This window comes from Anopheles ziemanni, chromosome 2 (genome assembly GCF_943734765.1).
Source record: "Anopheles ziemanni chromosome 2, idAnoZiCoDA_A2_x.2, whole genome shotgun sequence".
Lineage (NCBI taxonomy): Eukaryota > Metazoa > Arthropoda > Insecta > Diptera > Culicidae > Anopheles > Anopheles ziemanni.
The window spans coordinates 4,427,808-4,444,888 of NC_080705.1; the positions used below are offsets into that span (position 1 = coordinate 4,427,808).

Here is a 17,081-nt window from a genome sequence, read left to right on the forward strand (position 1 = left end):
GTCGATTGGATGCCCGCGGTGCCGAGGCGCGACATTTGCCGGCAACGGTTTCGGCTTTTATTTTCGGCCACCGGGGGGAAAAGTAAATAAAACACGTCGAAGGACAAACACCGACCGCCGACCGGAAGGAAGGAAAATCCACCGTGACAAGTTGTGGAAAATCGGTTCTGTTTTGCTCTTTTTTTTTGACGATATTTCGAGCAAGCGTTTAGTGTCCTTCGAACCTCCCTTCCCCTTGGTGCTCCATGGGCCGGGAAAATAGAACCCGTTCAAAGTGTTTAATGGAGGCGCACGGTTGGGTTCGGTGAAAAACGGAATGGAATTTTATTTTTTCTCGTTCCGGCATAGCGAAAGGCAATAAATTACGTCCCTCATGGAAAGGATTCCTCCAGTGAGTGGACGCAAATGTGTTGCCTAGCCGCAGGAGGGAAAACTCGTAAGAGATCGTAAATCATCACCGGAAATGGACGGGTTGAAAAAGAATTTAGTACCGCAAGGTTGCACCGTCTGTGGTGCTGGTTTAAGGTACTTGCCTTTTTTTGTGAAAAGAATGAGCAACATATAACTTGGAAGTCACATATGGGGTCTTACCTGCAAAACGGAAAAAGAAACGAAACATTAAGTGATGAAATAAAATGAAATTATAAGCTTTTACAGCAAACGTTTATAAAACTTCCGTAACGGAGGAAGCATTTTATCTCATAAGATCGATCAATATCAAGGAGAATCAAAATCGTGGATTTAATGCCACGGCAAACCATCCATTGTTACCGACGCAACATACCCGTGACACTGACCCAAATTCACATCACCAAAAGCGAACCAGGCTGCACCCGGATTGACCATCGGAATAATCGACCCGCAATTCGATCGCACCGGGCATTAAGCATCGGTCAAAATGCTTCCACACACGAGATGCCACACCTTTGAAAACCTCCCCTCGGTGGAGGTTGGGTATCCCCACACCCGAACCCACCGGAGAACAAACCCGGTACGGTCGTTTGTTGTTCGGTTTTGGAGGGCAAAAATAACCTCGACTCTTTTCAACGGACACAATTAGGCCATTTAATGCAATTTCCATGGCGGAGTGGGTGGGTCGTGTGGGAGATCCGGTTAGGAATGTTCGCCCTCTCCCATTCGGAAGTCGCTCACACAGCATATTATGGAGGAACAGTTTAATGCCAACCACGGAACCAAGCTACCCGAGAATAGCTTTTCCACCACCCCTTCTCGATGCCACACCATAAACGCCGGAGGGCGGGAAAACCTCCACCCAACCAAACCGGGAAAAATACCACTTCCGCATTTAGCACGGTTCACGGGCTCGCCAATCGATCGGGTTTTCCAACAAAACCACCAAACGCACATGGGTACAAGCGAGCGAGAACGTATGATAGTTTGCAGATCATAAACAAAAATGTGTGCTTGTGTATGTTTCCGGTTCACCAAAGGGTGTGTCTTGGAAGGTGTGGACTTCATATGGCCGTAGAGGAAGAAGTAGGAGTGAGGGGTTTTGTGTAATGGATCGCGATCCGATGAGAAACCGGAAACCTCATGGTGACGAGGCAGAACGGAAAACTTCTGTCGAGGAAACAAGTGAAAACAAACCATTCGCTACTGAAGAAGTTAATGTACGAAATGAAAAGAAATTATGATTTATGTTTCTACCATCCAGCGCTAACTATTTAAACATAACTGTAAGAAAACAAATGATTTTATTCAGTACTATAGGTAGGAAATGTATAGGACCATACGGCAAAGGTTCATCATGAAGTAGTAGAGACGGAAATGTACTAAACATAAGTTAAAAGTAATAACTGTGACCATAAGGTTACAACTCAATTAATAAAAGTGGGAAAACCCATGAACTTGGCAACATCTAAAGGAAAACATTCAATCTAACTCCAGCTAACCTAAATCACTGACGAAATGACATTCATAAAGTTTTCCCTCTCTCAATATTTTCATGGGATATCTATTTTTCTCGACAATAGAACAGCGTTTTTAACATGTTCTCCTCATCCATCGACTCATCTTGCATTCCTTTCGTGTAGGTTTCACTTTTTGTTCAAATCATTTACCATATTTTTCCCCACGCCTCGGACCTAAAAGGTTTTTCCGAACCGTCGTCCGGTGCTGTGCCGAAAAACTTTTCGATCCTTTTTTCTCTCTTTCCACATTCTTTTTTTGCGGACAGAGGATGAATGAATCTTTGTTCGGTTTTTAGAAACTGGGTCCAACAACTGGCTGGCCAGAGAGAAAAAATGGCGCGGTAGTTTATGACTTTTTGTTTTCGGTCACGTCGGTTTGGGACGGTCCGAGGGCCGGTGGGGCGTGGTTTATGAGGAGGTTGCGGCGATGATTCTCTAACGTTTCATGAAATATTCATACGTTTGTGGGGTTTTTTTATTGTGAAGATTTTCTGCTGGGTTGCCTTTCGACAGCAGAAAGAGCAGAAAAATGACACTTCCGAACGCGCCGGAAAAAAAACGGAGTGCAAAGTGGGAAAACCCGTGGGCGAAGTCGATAAAAATGGTAACTGTATTGTTTCGCGCAAAGGGAAGAAAAGTAAATATTCAGTCTTTTGATTTTATTATGGAAGATTTTACGACCCAACAGAAGGTAGGGATGTTCTCTGTATCGTGCTTTGAGGTTTGAGATGGAAAAGTGGAAAAAACCCCGTGCGAAAAAGGAGTAAAGTTCATCCTGATACAAATGAAAAATGCATTGCGTGGGAAAGTTAATGAAGAATTTCGTCTGTTTATTTTGTTGTCAAATGAATTTTCCTAATTTTAACCCCAAAATGCTTGTAGGCTTTTCAAAAGAAAAAGGGTGTGTTAAAATAATAATTCTTCAACCCATTATGCTCCCATAAAAAACACCTAATCAACAGATGCAAAGTGAATGACTCCTTGTATAATCGCATTCTTTTTTCCCCTACCCCTCCTACACAAACAAATCGCTGCCCGCCACTCCTCTCTTCAAGGATCCACTCCACCACGTCAAGAGTCCTTGTCCTTGTGAAGAGCGCAAATAAGGGCAAATATTTTCACTCACTCCACGTTCGCCCGGGGGGGGGGGTGGGGGAAAATCATTCATTGTCGCTCATTGTTGTCACTCGTCGATCGATTTCGTCCATCAGGAGTTTTCTTCACCCCTTTTTTTTCCTTCAGCCGGAACAACAACAAGTAACTGGACCGCATTTTCCTTCCGCTCGCTGCAGTGGGTGGTTGTGTGTGTGTTTTTTTACTTCCAACCCCGACATTCAATTATTCAGCGGCTTTTTCACTTTTCCCCCCGCCTCTCCCCACCACCAGCGATCAAGCGAAGGCAAAAGAACATGACCAGGAAAATGCCACCAGGAAACCGGGGCACGACGACGAAGAGGAGAACAAGGGAAAGGCGCAAGCAAAACATTAATCCACGTGCGCGATGGTGCATTTGCGTCGGGGAGTGACTGATGGCATTGTGTGTATGTGTGTCTGACAGTGTGCATGTCCTTAATAATGGGTTGCTTCCTTCCGCTGTTTTGTACGATGATGTTGATAGTAAAAAAAGAAACAGGGAAAACCAACGGAACCAGTGAGGGAGGACCCTAGACTTCTGGCGCACACGGGTGTGTGTGTGTGTTGGAACACATTGGCGCGGCGTCGGCTTGGCATTAGGCAATGCATTAGGATATCATTATCGAAATAAATAACCACAGATGGTGTTCGGGTTCGGTTAAATGGACTCACTCTGCGACGTCCCCTTCCGCGAGGGGAAAAAAACGAAGGGCATTGGAGTTGATTTTACGATTTTCCCTAACGCGCAAGGTTGGGACAATGAAAAGTGGAAAATGTTTGATTTCGGCGGGAGACTCTCCTCACGCAATGGATAACAATTTGTTCGTGTAAAGTTTTAATTGATTCCTTGGAGAACCGTTTTGTTTTCGAATAAGTGGTTCACTTTTAATTAAAGGGGAAAACCATAATGGGTCTTGTACGAAAAGTATTATAATTTCCCGCTCAAAAGTCGTCTTAATTAAATGTACAAATTAAACAGTTGGATACACTCAAGCGACCTAAACGGTGGTATCCTGCTCCGCCTCACGCCTCTGCACGCAGTAGTTGAAGGTCATCGCCATGTCTACAATCTTCGCCATCGCCGTCTCCGATTTTCCGTTGAGACAATCGAACAGACGTGTGTGGTAGGTGTTTAAATCGGGAGTGAAATCTTTTATCGCGGCCGTGACCGTTTTGAAGAAGTTCGTCGTTTCGGTGTAAAGCTGCACAACGGTGAAATAGGAGAAGGTTATTAAAGTCTCGTGGGATTTAGTGATTAGTGGACGATTACCGTTTGGCAATTTGAGGTGTCACAAGCAACGGCAACCTGTAGCTGGGCGAAAGCATTCTGCTGAAGCTGGCGGAGTTGGTCGCGATACTGTAGCACCTGCTCGGACAAGAACAAGGAGGCCTCGTTGTTGCACAGTGAAAGTGAGGTTAACTGAGCGCCGGCCAGGGTGTGTGCGGTCGGGAGGAACGAGCGAACGCAGATCATGTTGCGCGGGAGTGGACGAAGCATGCCCAAGGCGGAAGACTCCAGTCCGTACGAGGCGTACATGATGTTTTGGAACAGTTCCGTAAACTTCACGTCCGCCTCGTTTGTCGTGGACTGCAGCTCCGCCATGGAACCCTGCGTGAGGCGAAGCACTTCGGCGGTGAACTCTTCAACCGCGTCCCGGAGGGATTTGGGAAATTCGGACGAGGTGCTCAGCATCGATTGAAGCACCCGGTAGCCATCGCTGGCCACGCCAAGGAACAACGTCGAGCCGGAGTTGAGTGCCTCCCGGTACAGACCGTTGTACGAACGTGCGTGACTTCCGATTTCGAGCAGGTCTTGCAGAACCGCCTCGTCTATGGTCGCCGGGATGAAGAACTTCTTCAGGCTGGCATTCATCTGCTCCACACCGACGATCTGGCGCGTCACCAAGGTGGTGATCATCGTGAGGCTACTGGCGCTTGTGACGATGCTGTTCACCAACTTCATGTCCCAGCCACCCGAGGACCTGCTCAGCGATCGTTCAACGGGCAAGCTATCCACCTGCTCATCAACGGTACTCTTCAGCTGCTTGAGCTCTTCCGCCAGCGATTGGTTGTAGAAGTACTCAGGGAAGTGGAAGTCCGTCTGACACAAGCTACCTCTGATGGAGTGCAGTGCGTCGAGCACCGAACGCACCTGGAACGTAGACCCACCCTGGCCAAGACCGTCCGACAAGTTTTGAGCGGCAAGGGTGGCGTTACCAAGCGCGTGACGTGCACTATCCAACATCTTCGGGACGCTGGTCGGCAGCTTCAGTGTGGGATCAAACTCGACACGTGCGAGGGACTCCGCACTGAACTTAAGCACCTTCAACAAATACTCCAAACTAGGCTGGTATTCTAGCGCCTCGAAAGCGGTTCTTGCGGAGGTACTTTCGCGGAGGTACTGCAAACGATGGGAAGCAGAGTTATTTGGGTCTACACCACATTGCGCTTCACTTTACACTTACCGCGAACAGTAACACCACGGTGGAGAATAACTTTATTTTCATCTTGAACACGAAGTACGGTTGGGATGTCAATGAGAAACAACTTCACGGGCGGATATGGTGGTCTTCTTTATATAGCCTCCAAGTTTTGACACCCGTTCCACTTGCGTTGGAGCAAGTTGCTCAACACTGCAAGTGGAGGACTCCAAACAGTTGCATTCGAGCATCGCACCAAGCACCTGTTTAATCTGGAGCATATTTGGAAAAAGGTAAACCAACTCCAACTCCAACTTGGCCTTGTTTCTTCTCTCTTCCATTCTTTCCATCGTCGAAACTCGCCCCCTCGGGACAGACTCGCAGCTCGATAGTCGCACCGTCATTCGAAGGCGTTACGTTGACACCCTGGCCATGGCAAGGTAAGGTTCAACCAAACTGCCACCGGTGCATGGAGGGCAGAAAAGTCAACAACGCCACAACGAAGACTCGATAAGCCGCGGATAAATCGGGGCACTGCATTCACGATAGATTTGGGTTTGCAGCGAACGAGCAATGGCACTGATAAACCAGCTAGCATCGGATTTTGCTTTTTGAGCTAGATAAGCGTCCGTTTAACACGGTCACCGTAGCTCCATAGTCCACCGTAAACCCGAGAGATACTTGAACAATGTATTTATCCAAACATGTCTTAAATAAAGAAGGAAGAACGGCTAAGGGTTTGTAATTCATTTGTATTATTTACGGTAACGGAAACGGTACTCAACTCTACCATAACAGTTGGAAATCAGTTGCCTAAACATTTTCGAGGGTTTCGATTTTAACTTTCCACCATCTTCAGAGCTCTCCGGTGTGGTTGCTACCGCAAAGTACATGGCAAAAATCAAACCCAACTACTCCGAGCTGCTCGCTTCCGTTCCGGTGCTGCATATAAAAAATTAAATGCAAATAAGATTTATGAATTGGGTAAATATTTGCGCTCTTGTCCCGCGCTCGTCCTAACGAAGCAAACAGCAAACACCGCGCGGAACCAGCGCTGTTTCCACCCCGTGGCTTTGCCGAGCACCTTTACGAAGCAGAGGAGAGGACAACATTGCGCCATGAGGGCGTGGCAGGGCGCTGGAGGGAAAACGCTACCTGACATCAAAGCGGGCTGAAGTGCCCAAATGTTTACCCAAGCGCCGGGCAATACATTAGAGAGCAGAGGAGAGACCGACCGCAACGCGCAACGAATGACGATCCATTTCACTGTGGCTCGTGTGGCTCGCAAAAACCACCTTCGTCCTTGTTGTGGGGGGGAACCCATTTAGAGCTACCGTTGGTGAGTGTGTGCGTGTGTGTTTAGAGGAGAGAGGGGCACTGATCTGGTTCCATCATCGCCGGAAGCTTCGGATATCTGTCACCGGTTGGATGACACTCCGGGCTTAGTTTTAATAATTCACCTCCACGTGCGCCCCACGTTCCCATACTCCTTTTGGCGTGGAGGTGAACCCCCCGAGGCCAGGGGAAAAACAGTTTTTCCAACCGGATGGCACGAAGCACATGTCAAAGGATTTGAGTTGGAACAGGAATCTAACCGAACGTGTCAGGGTTCGGTCATTGTCTGCGTAGCAGCGCAGTGTGCCCGGAAGGCACTCCAGGACGATGGTGGGTGGATATCAAATACATGCCCCATCGAGTTCCGAGCAATGGCACCGAACCCTTCACCGGGCCAGACACACCGTAAGGCGAAAGAATAACAATACCCCCACGCCGTCACAAGGTAGGATGAGAAAAAAGGCTGCGCATGCGAACATGCCATCGCTTCCGTTCGTTACTACGGGATCGGATGGGGTTTAGCTAGCCTCGAGTGCGATGGATAAATTCAACATGGCGTTGACATCTCCCCTCGGGATAGGTTCGCGCTCGCTTTGCCAGTAAATATGACCGGAGCTTGTTTTTACTTCCATCCGATTGGGTTGGACTCCAACAAAACCGAAGCTGAATTCGATGCTCCAATGGAGTCGTTGTTTCTAATTCGATCAGATTTATAAAATGTACGATAAGTCTGTGCTAAAAATATATAAAGTAAGTTAGAAATAAATGGTCGAATGCACACTTTTGAACTAGCAGATCTAATATTAATAAGTTAATTGGCTTGAATCAGTTCCAAACTAAACCATTTCAGGATATGCAACAGAGACCCATTCTTAGGATTGAAGGAGACGCTTATCAATGGCTCCAGTCACTCCCCAAAAGATTTTTCCACTTTCCTCTTTTATTCTAGAAAGAATTCGATCCAACCATATGGTAGTCATCTCCACGGACGGACTCATGATTTATGGCTGCCATTTGGCCCAAAAAAAAAGATGGTCTGGCGTTAGATCGTTCGTATACCATCCCTATTCCGGACTTGGGGGGGAAATGTTACGTGCAACTTAAACAAAAAACAAAAATCCAGTCCAGTGCCATTAGTTGCACACGCTTGCAGGGACTCCTGGTCGAATCCATCCGGTCAAGAAGAAATACGATCAGACGTGCAGGACCAACGCACATGACAAATATGAGAGCCGGTAAAGTATCCGCGAACACACCCTAGTTAAGTGGCAGCACTCCCCAATTCCGTGCCGTAGGGCAATTTTCCGGCGCACCATAAAGAAGAGGACTAGAGGGTGATGGCACTAGGACATCCTCATTGCTCATTAGCACTGGTTGGATAGCCGAGGGTTCTTTATATGACGGTGGCTGAATTGTTTGGAAAAGTTGAAACTTTAACTGGGATGCTTCTGTTAGGTACAAACTTTGAGCCAAGGCCATCAGATTTGGTTCTTGGTTCAGGTGAACCGTGGCGGACACAACAGCGCTGAAGAGTCATAAATCAACCGTCCATCATGCTTCCTCACACTACACTCTATTGGTGATGCGTTCGATTTATATTCATTACTCCCTCCATCAGGAGCGGAACGTAATCGCACCGGGTAATCTGCTTCCTTCCAGCGCCACCTTATGGTTCATGCAACTTCCGAAACTGACACACACAAAAAAACGCATCGTGCTACAAGGACGATTAATGACTCAACCCCTCGCAGACGAAGAACGACCTCTACACTACGCGTGCCATCGGAATCTCTGGGCACGGCATGTGCGGCCTATAAAAAAAAGGTGGTCTGAAGGTTATAAAAAGGTGGCATTTCCATGTCGAACCGGGCCGGCACGATGTTCTTCCCATTGGGGGAAGAGTGTTTTACTTTTAAAAAAGTCAATGGACGGCGTGTGTGTTTCGGAACCATATGGCACACGCCATCGGTTTGCGTTGCACTCCAGAACGTGGATTATGTTGATCGTCCGCATTGGAAGGCATTTTCAGACAGGATGTAATGTGATCGCTCCTGATCTCCTTATGTTCGAAAGGGGAGCATCGAGCGGAAGGCTCGCATCGTTTTCCCAACAGGCAGGTTACGGTTCACGGAAGTGCAAGGAACTCGATCTTTGAAGTCATACGGTATAGAGGCGTTGTTTAAGAGATCAAGAACTTCAAATAAACAAAGTGTTATATTAAATATGGTCATAATGAGATGATCACAAAACAAGCAAAATAGAAAATAACTTCTAATAACTCTGTTAATGAGACAATTTAGAACCAAAACTTAGGAAAAAACGACAAACTAGTCTCCATCGAAAATGTTAACTCGTTTGCCACAACTTTTGTCAACAATCAATTGCATTCCCCTTTCCCACTTCTACTGTTGATCTATTTTTCCCACACTTTCCCAATCTCGTTCACTCCCGTTGAAGGATCTCATTTTCTATCCTCGGGGTCCTCGTGCTCGCCCTCGAAAAAAACCTACCACCGGTTTGCCTTTTTCATCGCCTTCAGCCTTTTCCCAGCACGTGCTGGGCTGAAAAATACCGTTCCAAATGAACAATAGCCCTCAAGGCTCGATAAATATTATGTTACAAAACATCAATTTTTTCGTTCGCCACAAGCAGCCACGCGCCCCCTGTATCGTGTTGCTCGAGGAATCCTGCCTCGTGTGCCACACCCGGTGGCTTGAGGAATGCCTGCCGACCGAGCGGACCGAGGGACTTGCGCCGGTTTGTATGGTTTTTGTATCGCCTTTTTCTGATACCAGTTTTCCCCCTTCGTGATCCATTCGGTCACACGGCACGATTGAGATTCGAACTTGTAGGTTTTTCTTTCCTGGATTCCTCTCCCTGTGCACTTGCTAGAACATCGGCACAATAGTTATAGAGGCATTAAAAAGTTTTCCATTGTTTGTATCTAGTTTTTCCAGGTTTTTCCTTCCTCTTTTTTGGCTAGAGAATCATTTGCTCCCAAACTTCGGGCATTGAAAGGTTCCCGTCTTTCTGCCAAAAGTGCGCTTGTTGACCATATCGACTAGATTTGAGGCCTCCAAATACCGGAACTCCCCCTCACGAGCGTCTCTGGGAAAAACTATTTAAACAACCATTTTCACACATTCAATTAGGGGTTGTGGCTTTCCGCCGGTTCCGGAGCGCCGGAAAGTGCCCTGCGGCTGTATGCGCACGTCCACGCTGGCAGCCACGTGTGTGCGATTTTTTTCTCATTTCCTCCTTCACCCACCTCCCCCCCGAGCCCACCCAGACTTTCAGAGAAACTACAACTTCCGGCCGAATTCGAGTGCGTTAATTCACCTCTCGATTGGTGGTCGCGGGGTTGATTTGTGGGGAGCGTTGGACACGGAAGGCAACGGGCGTGAAAAGCCCAGCGTCATTGGAAAACGTTTTGGTGGGAGGATGTTACCGGAAAAATGTAGCCACGTGGCCCATCAAGGTGGCGTGAAGTGTGGCCTACCGGGTTTGGGTAAATGGGAAATAAGTTCGGTTCCATTCCTTCCATCCACTCCACTGGGAATTTCCCAAACAAATATCATAGTTTGCAGGTACAGACAACCTTGCCAAAGTCTAGCCGGACAGATTATACGGGCGAGCCCATTTTTTGGCAAGAAATGAAGAAAAAAAATTGCAACCGTCCGAACGGACCGGATCAAGTGGATTAAGTACCAGCACCAGTCGGACACCAGTTATCGATGATTTCGGTGTGGTGGATTTAGACCTTTCCGTTACAGAGGGCACTTCGATTAACGAATCGAGCAAATACGGTGACATTAGCAAGCACGTAGTCCATTCAGGGAAGCGCTGTACAGCTTAACGCCCGATAAGGCAGATAAGGATTAGGCGGGGGACACATTTTGGGGCAAGGTAGATTTTTGGGATGCGCAGTATTACGCAAATGGTAAATAAACATAAAACATTGTGAGGTGTTCGAATGCACTCCAAAGAGTCTATAAAAGTTTTAACGCAGAAATAAGAACCTACAGTCCTCAGCTCACTTGTCTACATTGATTTGGTATCGGAAGTACTATATCTTTTTGTTAATATAATCAAACACTTCATTTGCATACTGTCAATCAGAAGCCATCGCGGGATTGATTACGCGCTTGAGAAAATGAAATTCCTCGGTAAACTAATTGAAAAGTACGATAAGAGCCCGCGGGATCAAGTCCTCCAATCAATCGAAACGATAATTAATACCTTCTACACCCCTCTGGGGGACTGGGGCGTCAATGTCATCAATCTCAGAATTGATATGTATTGCCTTATCGATTAGCTTTCGAAAAACCCTTTCCACGATAGTCGATGCGTTGACCTAATTCGTTCCGGTTTGGTCCGAACACCGGGCCGGTTCCGGACTGTCTACATTCACCCGCGTTGACGAGTGCTGACGAGAGTTTTATTGAACCTTCTCTGCATTGAGGAAATCTGCGGGAAAACACTCATTGAAGCGCTGATGGAAAATGGAAACAGTGTGACAAACAGTGTCCTCTGTCCTTGCTAGAATGAGCCAAAAAGCATTTTTCCCTTAGTGCAGTGCTGGGGGAGCTGCTACATTTCAGCAAATTATCGAGATTAAACATCAGTCTACGAAAGGCTTTAAAAACCATCAATCCGTCTGGTCAATCCCGGGGTTCCCGGGAGGGTTTGATTCTGGCATCCCTCGAGAGGGCTGGATAAATAAGAGACCCGCTTTCGATTGAATATTTCATCGACGTCCGAAACACCCGGAACATCGGTAGGTGAGTGGCGGGGGAGGGGGCACCCGTGAGGAGGCAGGAAACATACGGAGGTACTCTACGGTTATTATAGTTTGGCCATCAATCAAATTGATTGGTTGACGATCTGTGCGCCTCAGGTAAAAGATGGGCCCTGTCGTGGCGGAGCGCAATCGAGAGGCAAATCTGGACAAGTTGTCCAGATCGCGTAGCCAAATTGAGGCGCCACGAGCCACACTGACGAAACCCAATCTCCTATCCCCCAAAAGATGATCGAATGTTTCTATAGCGCGATGGCATCGTCACTTATCTCCGCGGTTCGGCGCATTCCCGGTGGATTGCTGTGCCATCAATTAGTTCCACCCGGTGGACTTTGGGGACACGCTATATCGTGTATACCCGTGCTCTTCCACTTGTTTTCCCTCTTCGGTCAGAAGTTCCGGGACATCAATTAGCGCTGGTAGATCCCATCCATCAGTAGGTTGGCATGTTATCTGATAGACATACGTCGTCCACCGTCGAGCGTGCAGTAGTGGCGCTGTTGGACACCTTCTCAGAAATCAGAAACGATATTTTCGCGTAAACGCAGGTGCCACCCGACGCCGCCTCACACGGCACACAGGTGACAGGCGGGACTTCTGTCGCCCCGGCATTTTTTTTGTACCGAGAGTGAACAGCTATTAGCAAATAAAAAAGGTAACACCACCGTTTTCGCAATTGTTGTGTAATTTATGTTCATTTGGGGAGGTTCGTGCCGAATGTCTTCCCGGCCCAAAAACTTCGAAAGAATCGCCCTCTTTGTGGCGACCCGGTGTAAGGTTTCGTGGTCATAGCCCCGGACACCGCTTCCGGAGATAAGGACCCACTCTTTCTCTCTCTCTCTCTCCTACAACCGAGGCACGCCGATTTGATGTGTTCAGATTTTCGACAGTGCATCTAAGCTGGCACGCGAGCTAGTGATAACCTTTTGGTCGCCGCAGGCCTCAGGCTAACGATGTTTTTCACTTCAATGTTCCGACATCCGAAACAAATCGATCGAAAAAAAAAACCCCTCCGCCAAGTGTTTGGTTGATTTGCTCCCAATTTTAGGAACCCCTCGAGTCGGCGGAGCGCGGGGAATGTGAACCATTGTGACCTTCATTTTGGCAGAATGAGAGTTATCACGTTGTCGGAAATTAAGATGTCGACCCATCCACGGCCGCGGGGATGGCACAATATTTTTTCGACTGAATCGTCCGTCTGCCGAACCGTTTGCAAAGCGGTGTGTGCTCTAGCATATTTCGATTGGGCTAGGTTTAGCCGCCGTAATGCACAAAAGGAGAAGTACCAACCAACCTTTATCGTTCGAACTGACATTAACGGCAGGTCATTTGAAGCGGTAATGAAATGCAGCACCGGGTGCGCGTCATAGAATACAATATTGTATTCCTTGGTGTGATAAGCACACTCTATTTTTTATGTTTTTTTAAAACGGCCCCTTCTATATTGCACCTATTCACGGTGAATTAGAATTCCTGCGCAGATGATACTCCGACGGTTCGAAAGACCGCTTCTGATAACGCCGCACTCCTGGGAGGTCGATTGATCGTTCATCTCCTCAAAGGCCATCACCATAACTAAAAAGTTTGTCCCCCCTCCCATTCGTAGTGTCCGTGGGGATATATACGGAGAAGTTGTTACAGCACCGATCGTATCGTTTCGGTAGGAGCTGATAGTAGAAGAAGAGGTGAACATGCAATCAGATTGCTCGCGAACACGTTTCTGGTTACTTTCGAGCGCAGATGACGGTCGAACGATACTTTCCACTTATCGCTCGGGTTCTCTTGTAGCGGCCAGCTATCGCGGTTGGTGATCGCAACGCATAGGAGGGATGGCCTTTCCGAGCCGCTTCGAAGTGCGTACCGGAGCATGCAGTAGCACTGTTACGATACGCCATCCCCAAAACTGCCCCCGGATCGACAAGCGATCGTTCCGGAACTGATACCCGAGGCTGATACGGCTCCCTCTGGCAAGGACCCGAGCAACTTGGTGTTTCAGCGAAGAACCGAGTCGCCGCGGGTAGGGTTAGAGTCTCGCGTGATATTTGCACAACTCTCGAATCCAATCCCCAGCACGGTACTGGCACCCTGGCCCTTCAAGTGGTTCGGCACAGTAATCCAAGCATACAACACAAAACCGCGTGTTTGGCTAGGGCTACCGGTGGAGGAGAAAACAAAAACCGACGCGCATGTCTAGTTGCGCAGCCTGCGCCCAGACCTTTCTGGGCAATGTTATCTAGAGCAAACAGGCAAACAAATTGGAGTAGTGTGCTTACGCGCATACGCCAGGGTAGGTGCGATTATCGGTCTGCAATAGATTTGGGCTTCCTATGCGCGTTCGGTAGGCCAAGTGTATGTTCCAGAGATTCCAAGGTCGTGGATTGCGGGTTAGTAGCAGGCCCCAAAGGTAGTATCTTTTGCACGACTTACGGTGACTACACGGTGTATCGATTCAAGTCGTCGATCATTATGAGGTACTTATGACGAGGAATACTACCGATATCGGTCAACTCTGGAAGTCGGCATGTCGACTAAAATGTTGCCCGTTCCGCCATACGATACCGACGCCGGTCGAGATCAGAGGATTGAAGTTCGTACATGAGGAGCCGTCTTGTACATGTCAAATGCACCGGTCGATAGTGGACGCCGGGAAAAGGAGCTGTTTGCCGTATCTGCGTAGCTGTCGAGGGTGTCGATGTGGAACGAAGATAACCGGGCGGGTGAGTGGATGCGAGGCACAAAACATACCGTACACACACCGCTCGCTAATCGTTCCTTTGCCTCACCCAAAAAAGTATAAAATTTGATAGGTGCTATCCCTATCTCGCTACTTGCCGCCTGATTCAATCCGCGACCTCAAACATACACACCACCGAAAAGGCGTGTAATTCTCATAGAGCTCTGATTTGATGAATCCAATGGAGGGATTGATTTTTATGGCACCGCTTAGGTGCGCGGTGGCTTCCTACTTGGACCAGTATTCCACCCCGAGCTGTTTATGGTCGGCTATCGTGCCAAAGCTCCTAAACTTACCTTCGAGGGCCTTGTTGCGCGCTATCAGTGCTAATAGCATTTCGGGATTTGGATGGTGATCCCCGAGCTCCCCCGTCGTCGCACCAGCTGCGGAGGAACGTCCATCGTGGGAGCTACCGTGGCCGTGCAGTGAGGATAGACCGGCGAGACTGGTACCGTTGTTATGGTTGGAGTTTCCGTTGTGATGAAGTCCCGATGATCCTCCCATCGACGGGTTCCCATCGATGGTGCCAATCGGGCCAATCCCTGTCTGACCGTTGGACATGCCTTGGCCCAGCAACGGGTGATGGTGGCCACCCATGGAAGGTGTAGAGTGAGCCAGCGGTAGCATCATGGACGAGGGAAGCGCCATCTGGGAAAGTGACATCGCGTCGACACCGAGCGTTCCTCCGGCGGACGAAACACAAACTGACATTCTTAGAAAATCTTACTTAGAACTCGTAGCTTGCACTTCGCGTAGTTTCACTGAATCCTGAGTTACACTCGAGCTCCCGTTAGAGGTGAAAGCAGCTTCCCTCCAAGTAGGTCGCGATCACTGTAGCCATTGCACACGCTCTTACTCAGAACCTACTGTTGATTGGAACCAAACAAACCATTTGTCATTAAAACACTGAAGCAATCGCACTGCCCGCACCGCTCACTCACGCTTATGGCGCGCGTATCGATCCCGGACTTCGATTAACTCGACAAACACAACCGATCCTTGGACACACGCCTTTTTGTGTAAGCGTTTGAAATGGCTAAGCAATCTGTACCGTTCGGCAATTCATTAGCAACTAGATTCCGAGCGCGCCCGGTGCCAGGCAAAGCGGACCGTGCACACACTATCTCTTGCTCGCTGGCCCCGGGTTGCTACAGTGCGTGCAGTTTGGTTGGCGACGATCGGACGGCCGGAGTGTAAAATAAAAAATCGACAAACCGAAAACAAACAATCGAAACCCGAAACGCTACGTCATCAAAGACCCGCTCCGGTCCGCTGGTCGGCGATAAGGAGCAAATTCTGGCGAAAGGCCCGTTTTTCCCGTGGTCCGTCGGGTGAAAGCGTTAGATTTTCGTCACGGCGCGCACACACCACCGTCGAATGTGGCGTGTACGTACTCGTATGTAAAGACCTATGGTTTTATCACTCCTCACAAACGCTTGCTGGAATAGAGCGAAATGGGTTGACTATTACCACGCACCGCACACACGTACGTTGTTGTGTCTATCTGAGACTAGGACTACCCCGAAACGTCTTGCTGGGGGTCCGTCACTGTGCGTGTACACTTGTGGAGCACCAGCACCAGGTCCAAAAGTCCGGAAGCGAGCACGCGGCGGCGGAGACTAGACGACGCGACAAATGGCCTGTCTGCGAGGTGCCTGCTACTGCTACTGCACCATGTTGTGACACCGCACACTGAAGAAGCGCGAGCTTATCACTACTTGGTGAGCACCTCACTCACCCCGTTCCGGTGATGACCCTGCCACCTCACACCGCTGCAGTTGTCCCTCCGAGTGGCGGAGGACTGATTGGAGCGTTTTAGAAGTGGCTCCCGTAGTTCTAATTTCGAGTTTCTTGACTGTTTTTGCCTCGCCTATTCCATGTTTCATTCCCGTGTGAAACGCTATCGCTGTAGGTTACTGTGGAAAGTCTGCCGGGGGGCGAATCTAATCGCTCGGAGGACACATTGTTATTACGCACTCCACGATCGCCCTACCGGGTGGGGGTTCTTACTAATTATACGCTAAATAGTCGTACCCGGTGATAGTTACGCGAACAACACACAGCAGGCGACGACGACCCGATGGGTAGAATCCAGGGTGCCATTTCTCCGCATCCTAGCTAACTGTCCTCCGACCTCCGGTATCCTTTGCGAATCACCATCTCGGTTACTTTTTATTTGCCTACCGAATGCTCCATTTCCTCTCCAATTAGTATGCAAATTTTAACACTCCATTGACGTACTTAGTACAACGAGCACTCCGAGCTGGCCACAAATGCAAATGCTGGAGCGGAGTCGTAAACAGCAAAACACTTCCAACCGGCGCAACCGGAGGAATCTGAGCCAACAGCCAGTGGCGGTAATCGTTTCTTAACCACAACAACAACGGCACAACACAAAGTACGGTCAAGAAAAAGTTCGCGAGAAAATGCGAGCCCTCCGTCGGGTTCGGTCCCCGAACCAACCTGACACACGCCGAGGGAGTGTTGAAAGTTTGTCAATTAAAAAACATTTTCATTACCGGCTTCCGATTCCGAAACCTGGGTGCTTTCCTAATTGGCTCCAGGTCCACGACTCCAACGAGTCCGCGCGTTTTCACTTTCCGTTTTTCCTTCGCCGTTGTTGTGGACGTCGCTTCCCTCCTCAGCCGCCCTAACCTCACAAATGACGCGAACACAAACAGCGGACGGAGCGAACTCCTTCAGCAATCCTGCATCCGACGCCGTACAAT

At 48.6% G+C, this 17,081-nt stretch overlaps 1 protein-coding gene across 1 annotated transcript in view; it reads right to left on the minus strand.

Moving 5' to 3' along the window:
• The window catches only part of LOC131281035 (LIM/homeobox protein Lhx3), a 37,502-nt gene extending 22,439 nt beyond the window's left edge, over positions 1-15,063 (minus strand). The window contains exon 1 of the mRNA XM_058310288.1: positions 14,649-15,063. Coding sequence (XP_058166271.1) covers positions 14,649-15,063 — 415 coding nt within the window. The remainder of the gene's footprint in view (positions 1-14,648) is intronic.
• Between the last annotated feature and the right edge of the window lie 2,018 nt (positions 15,064-17,081).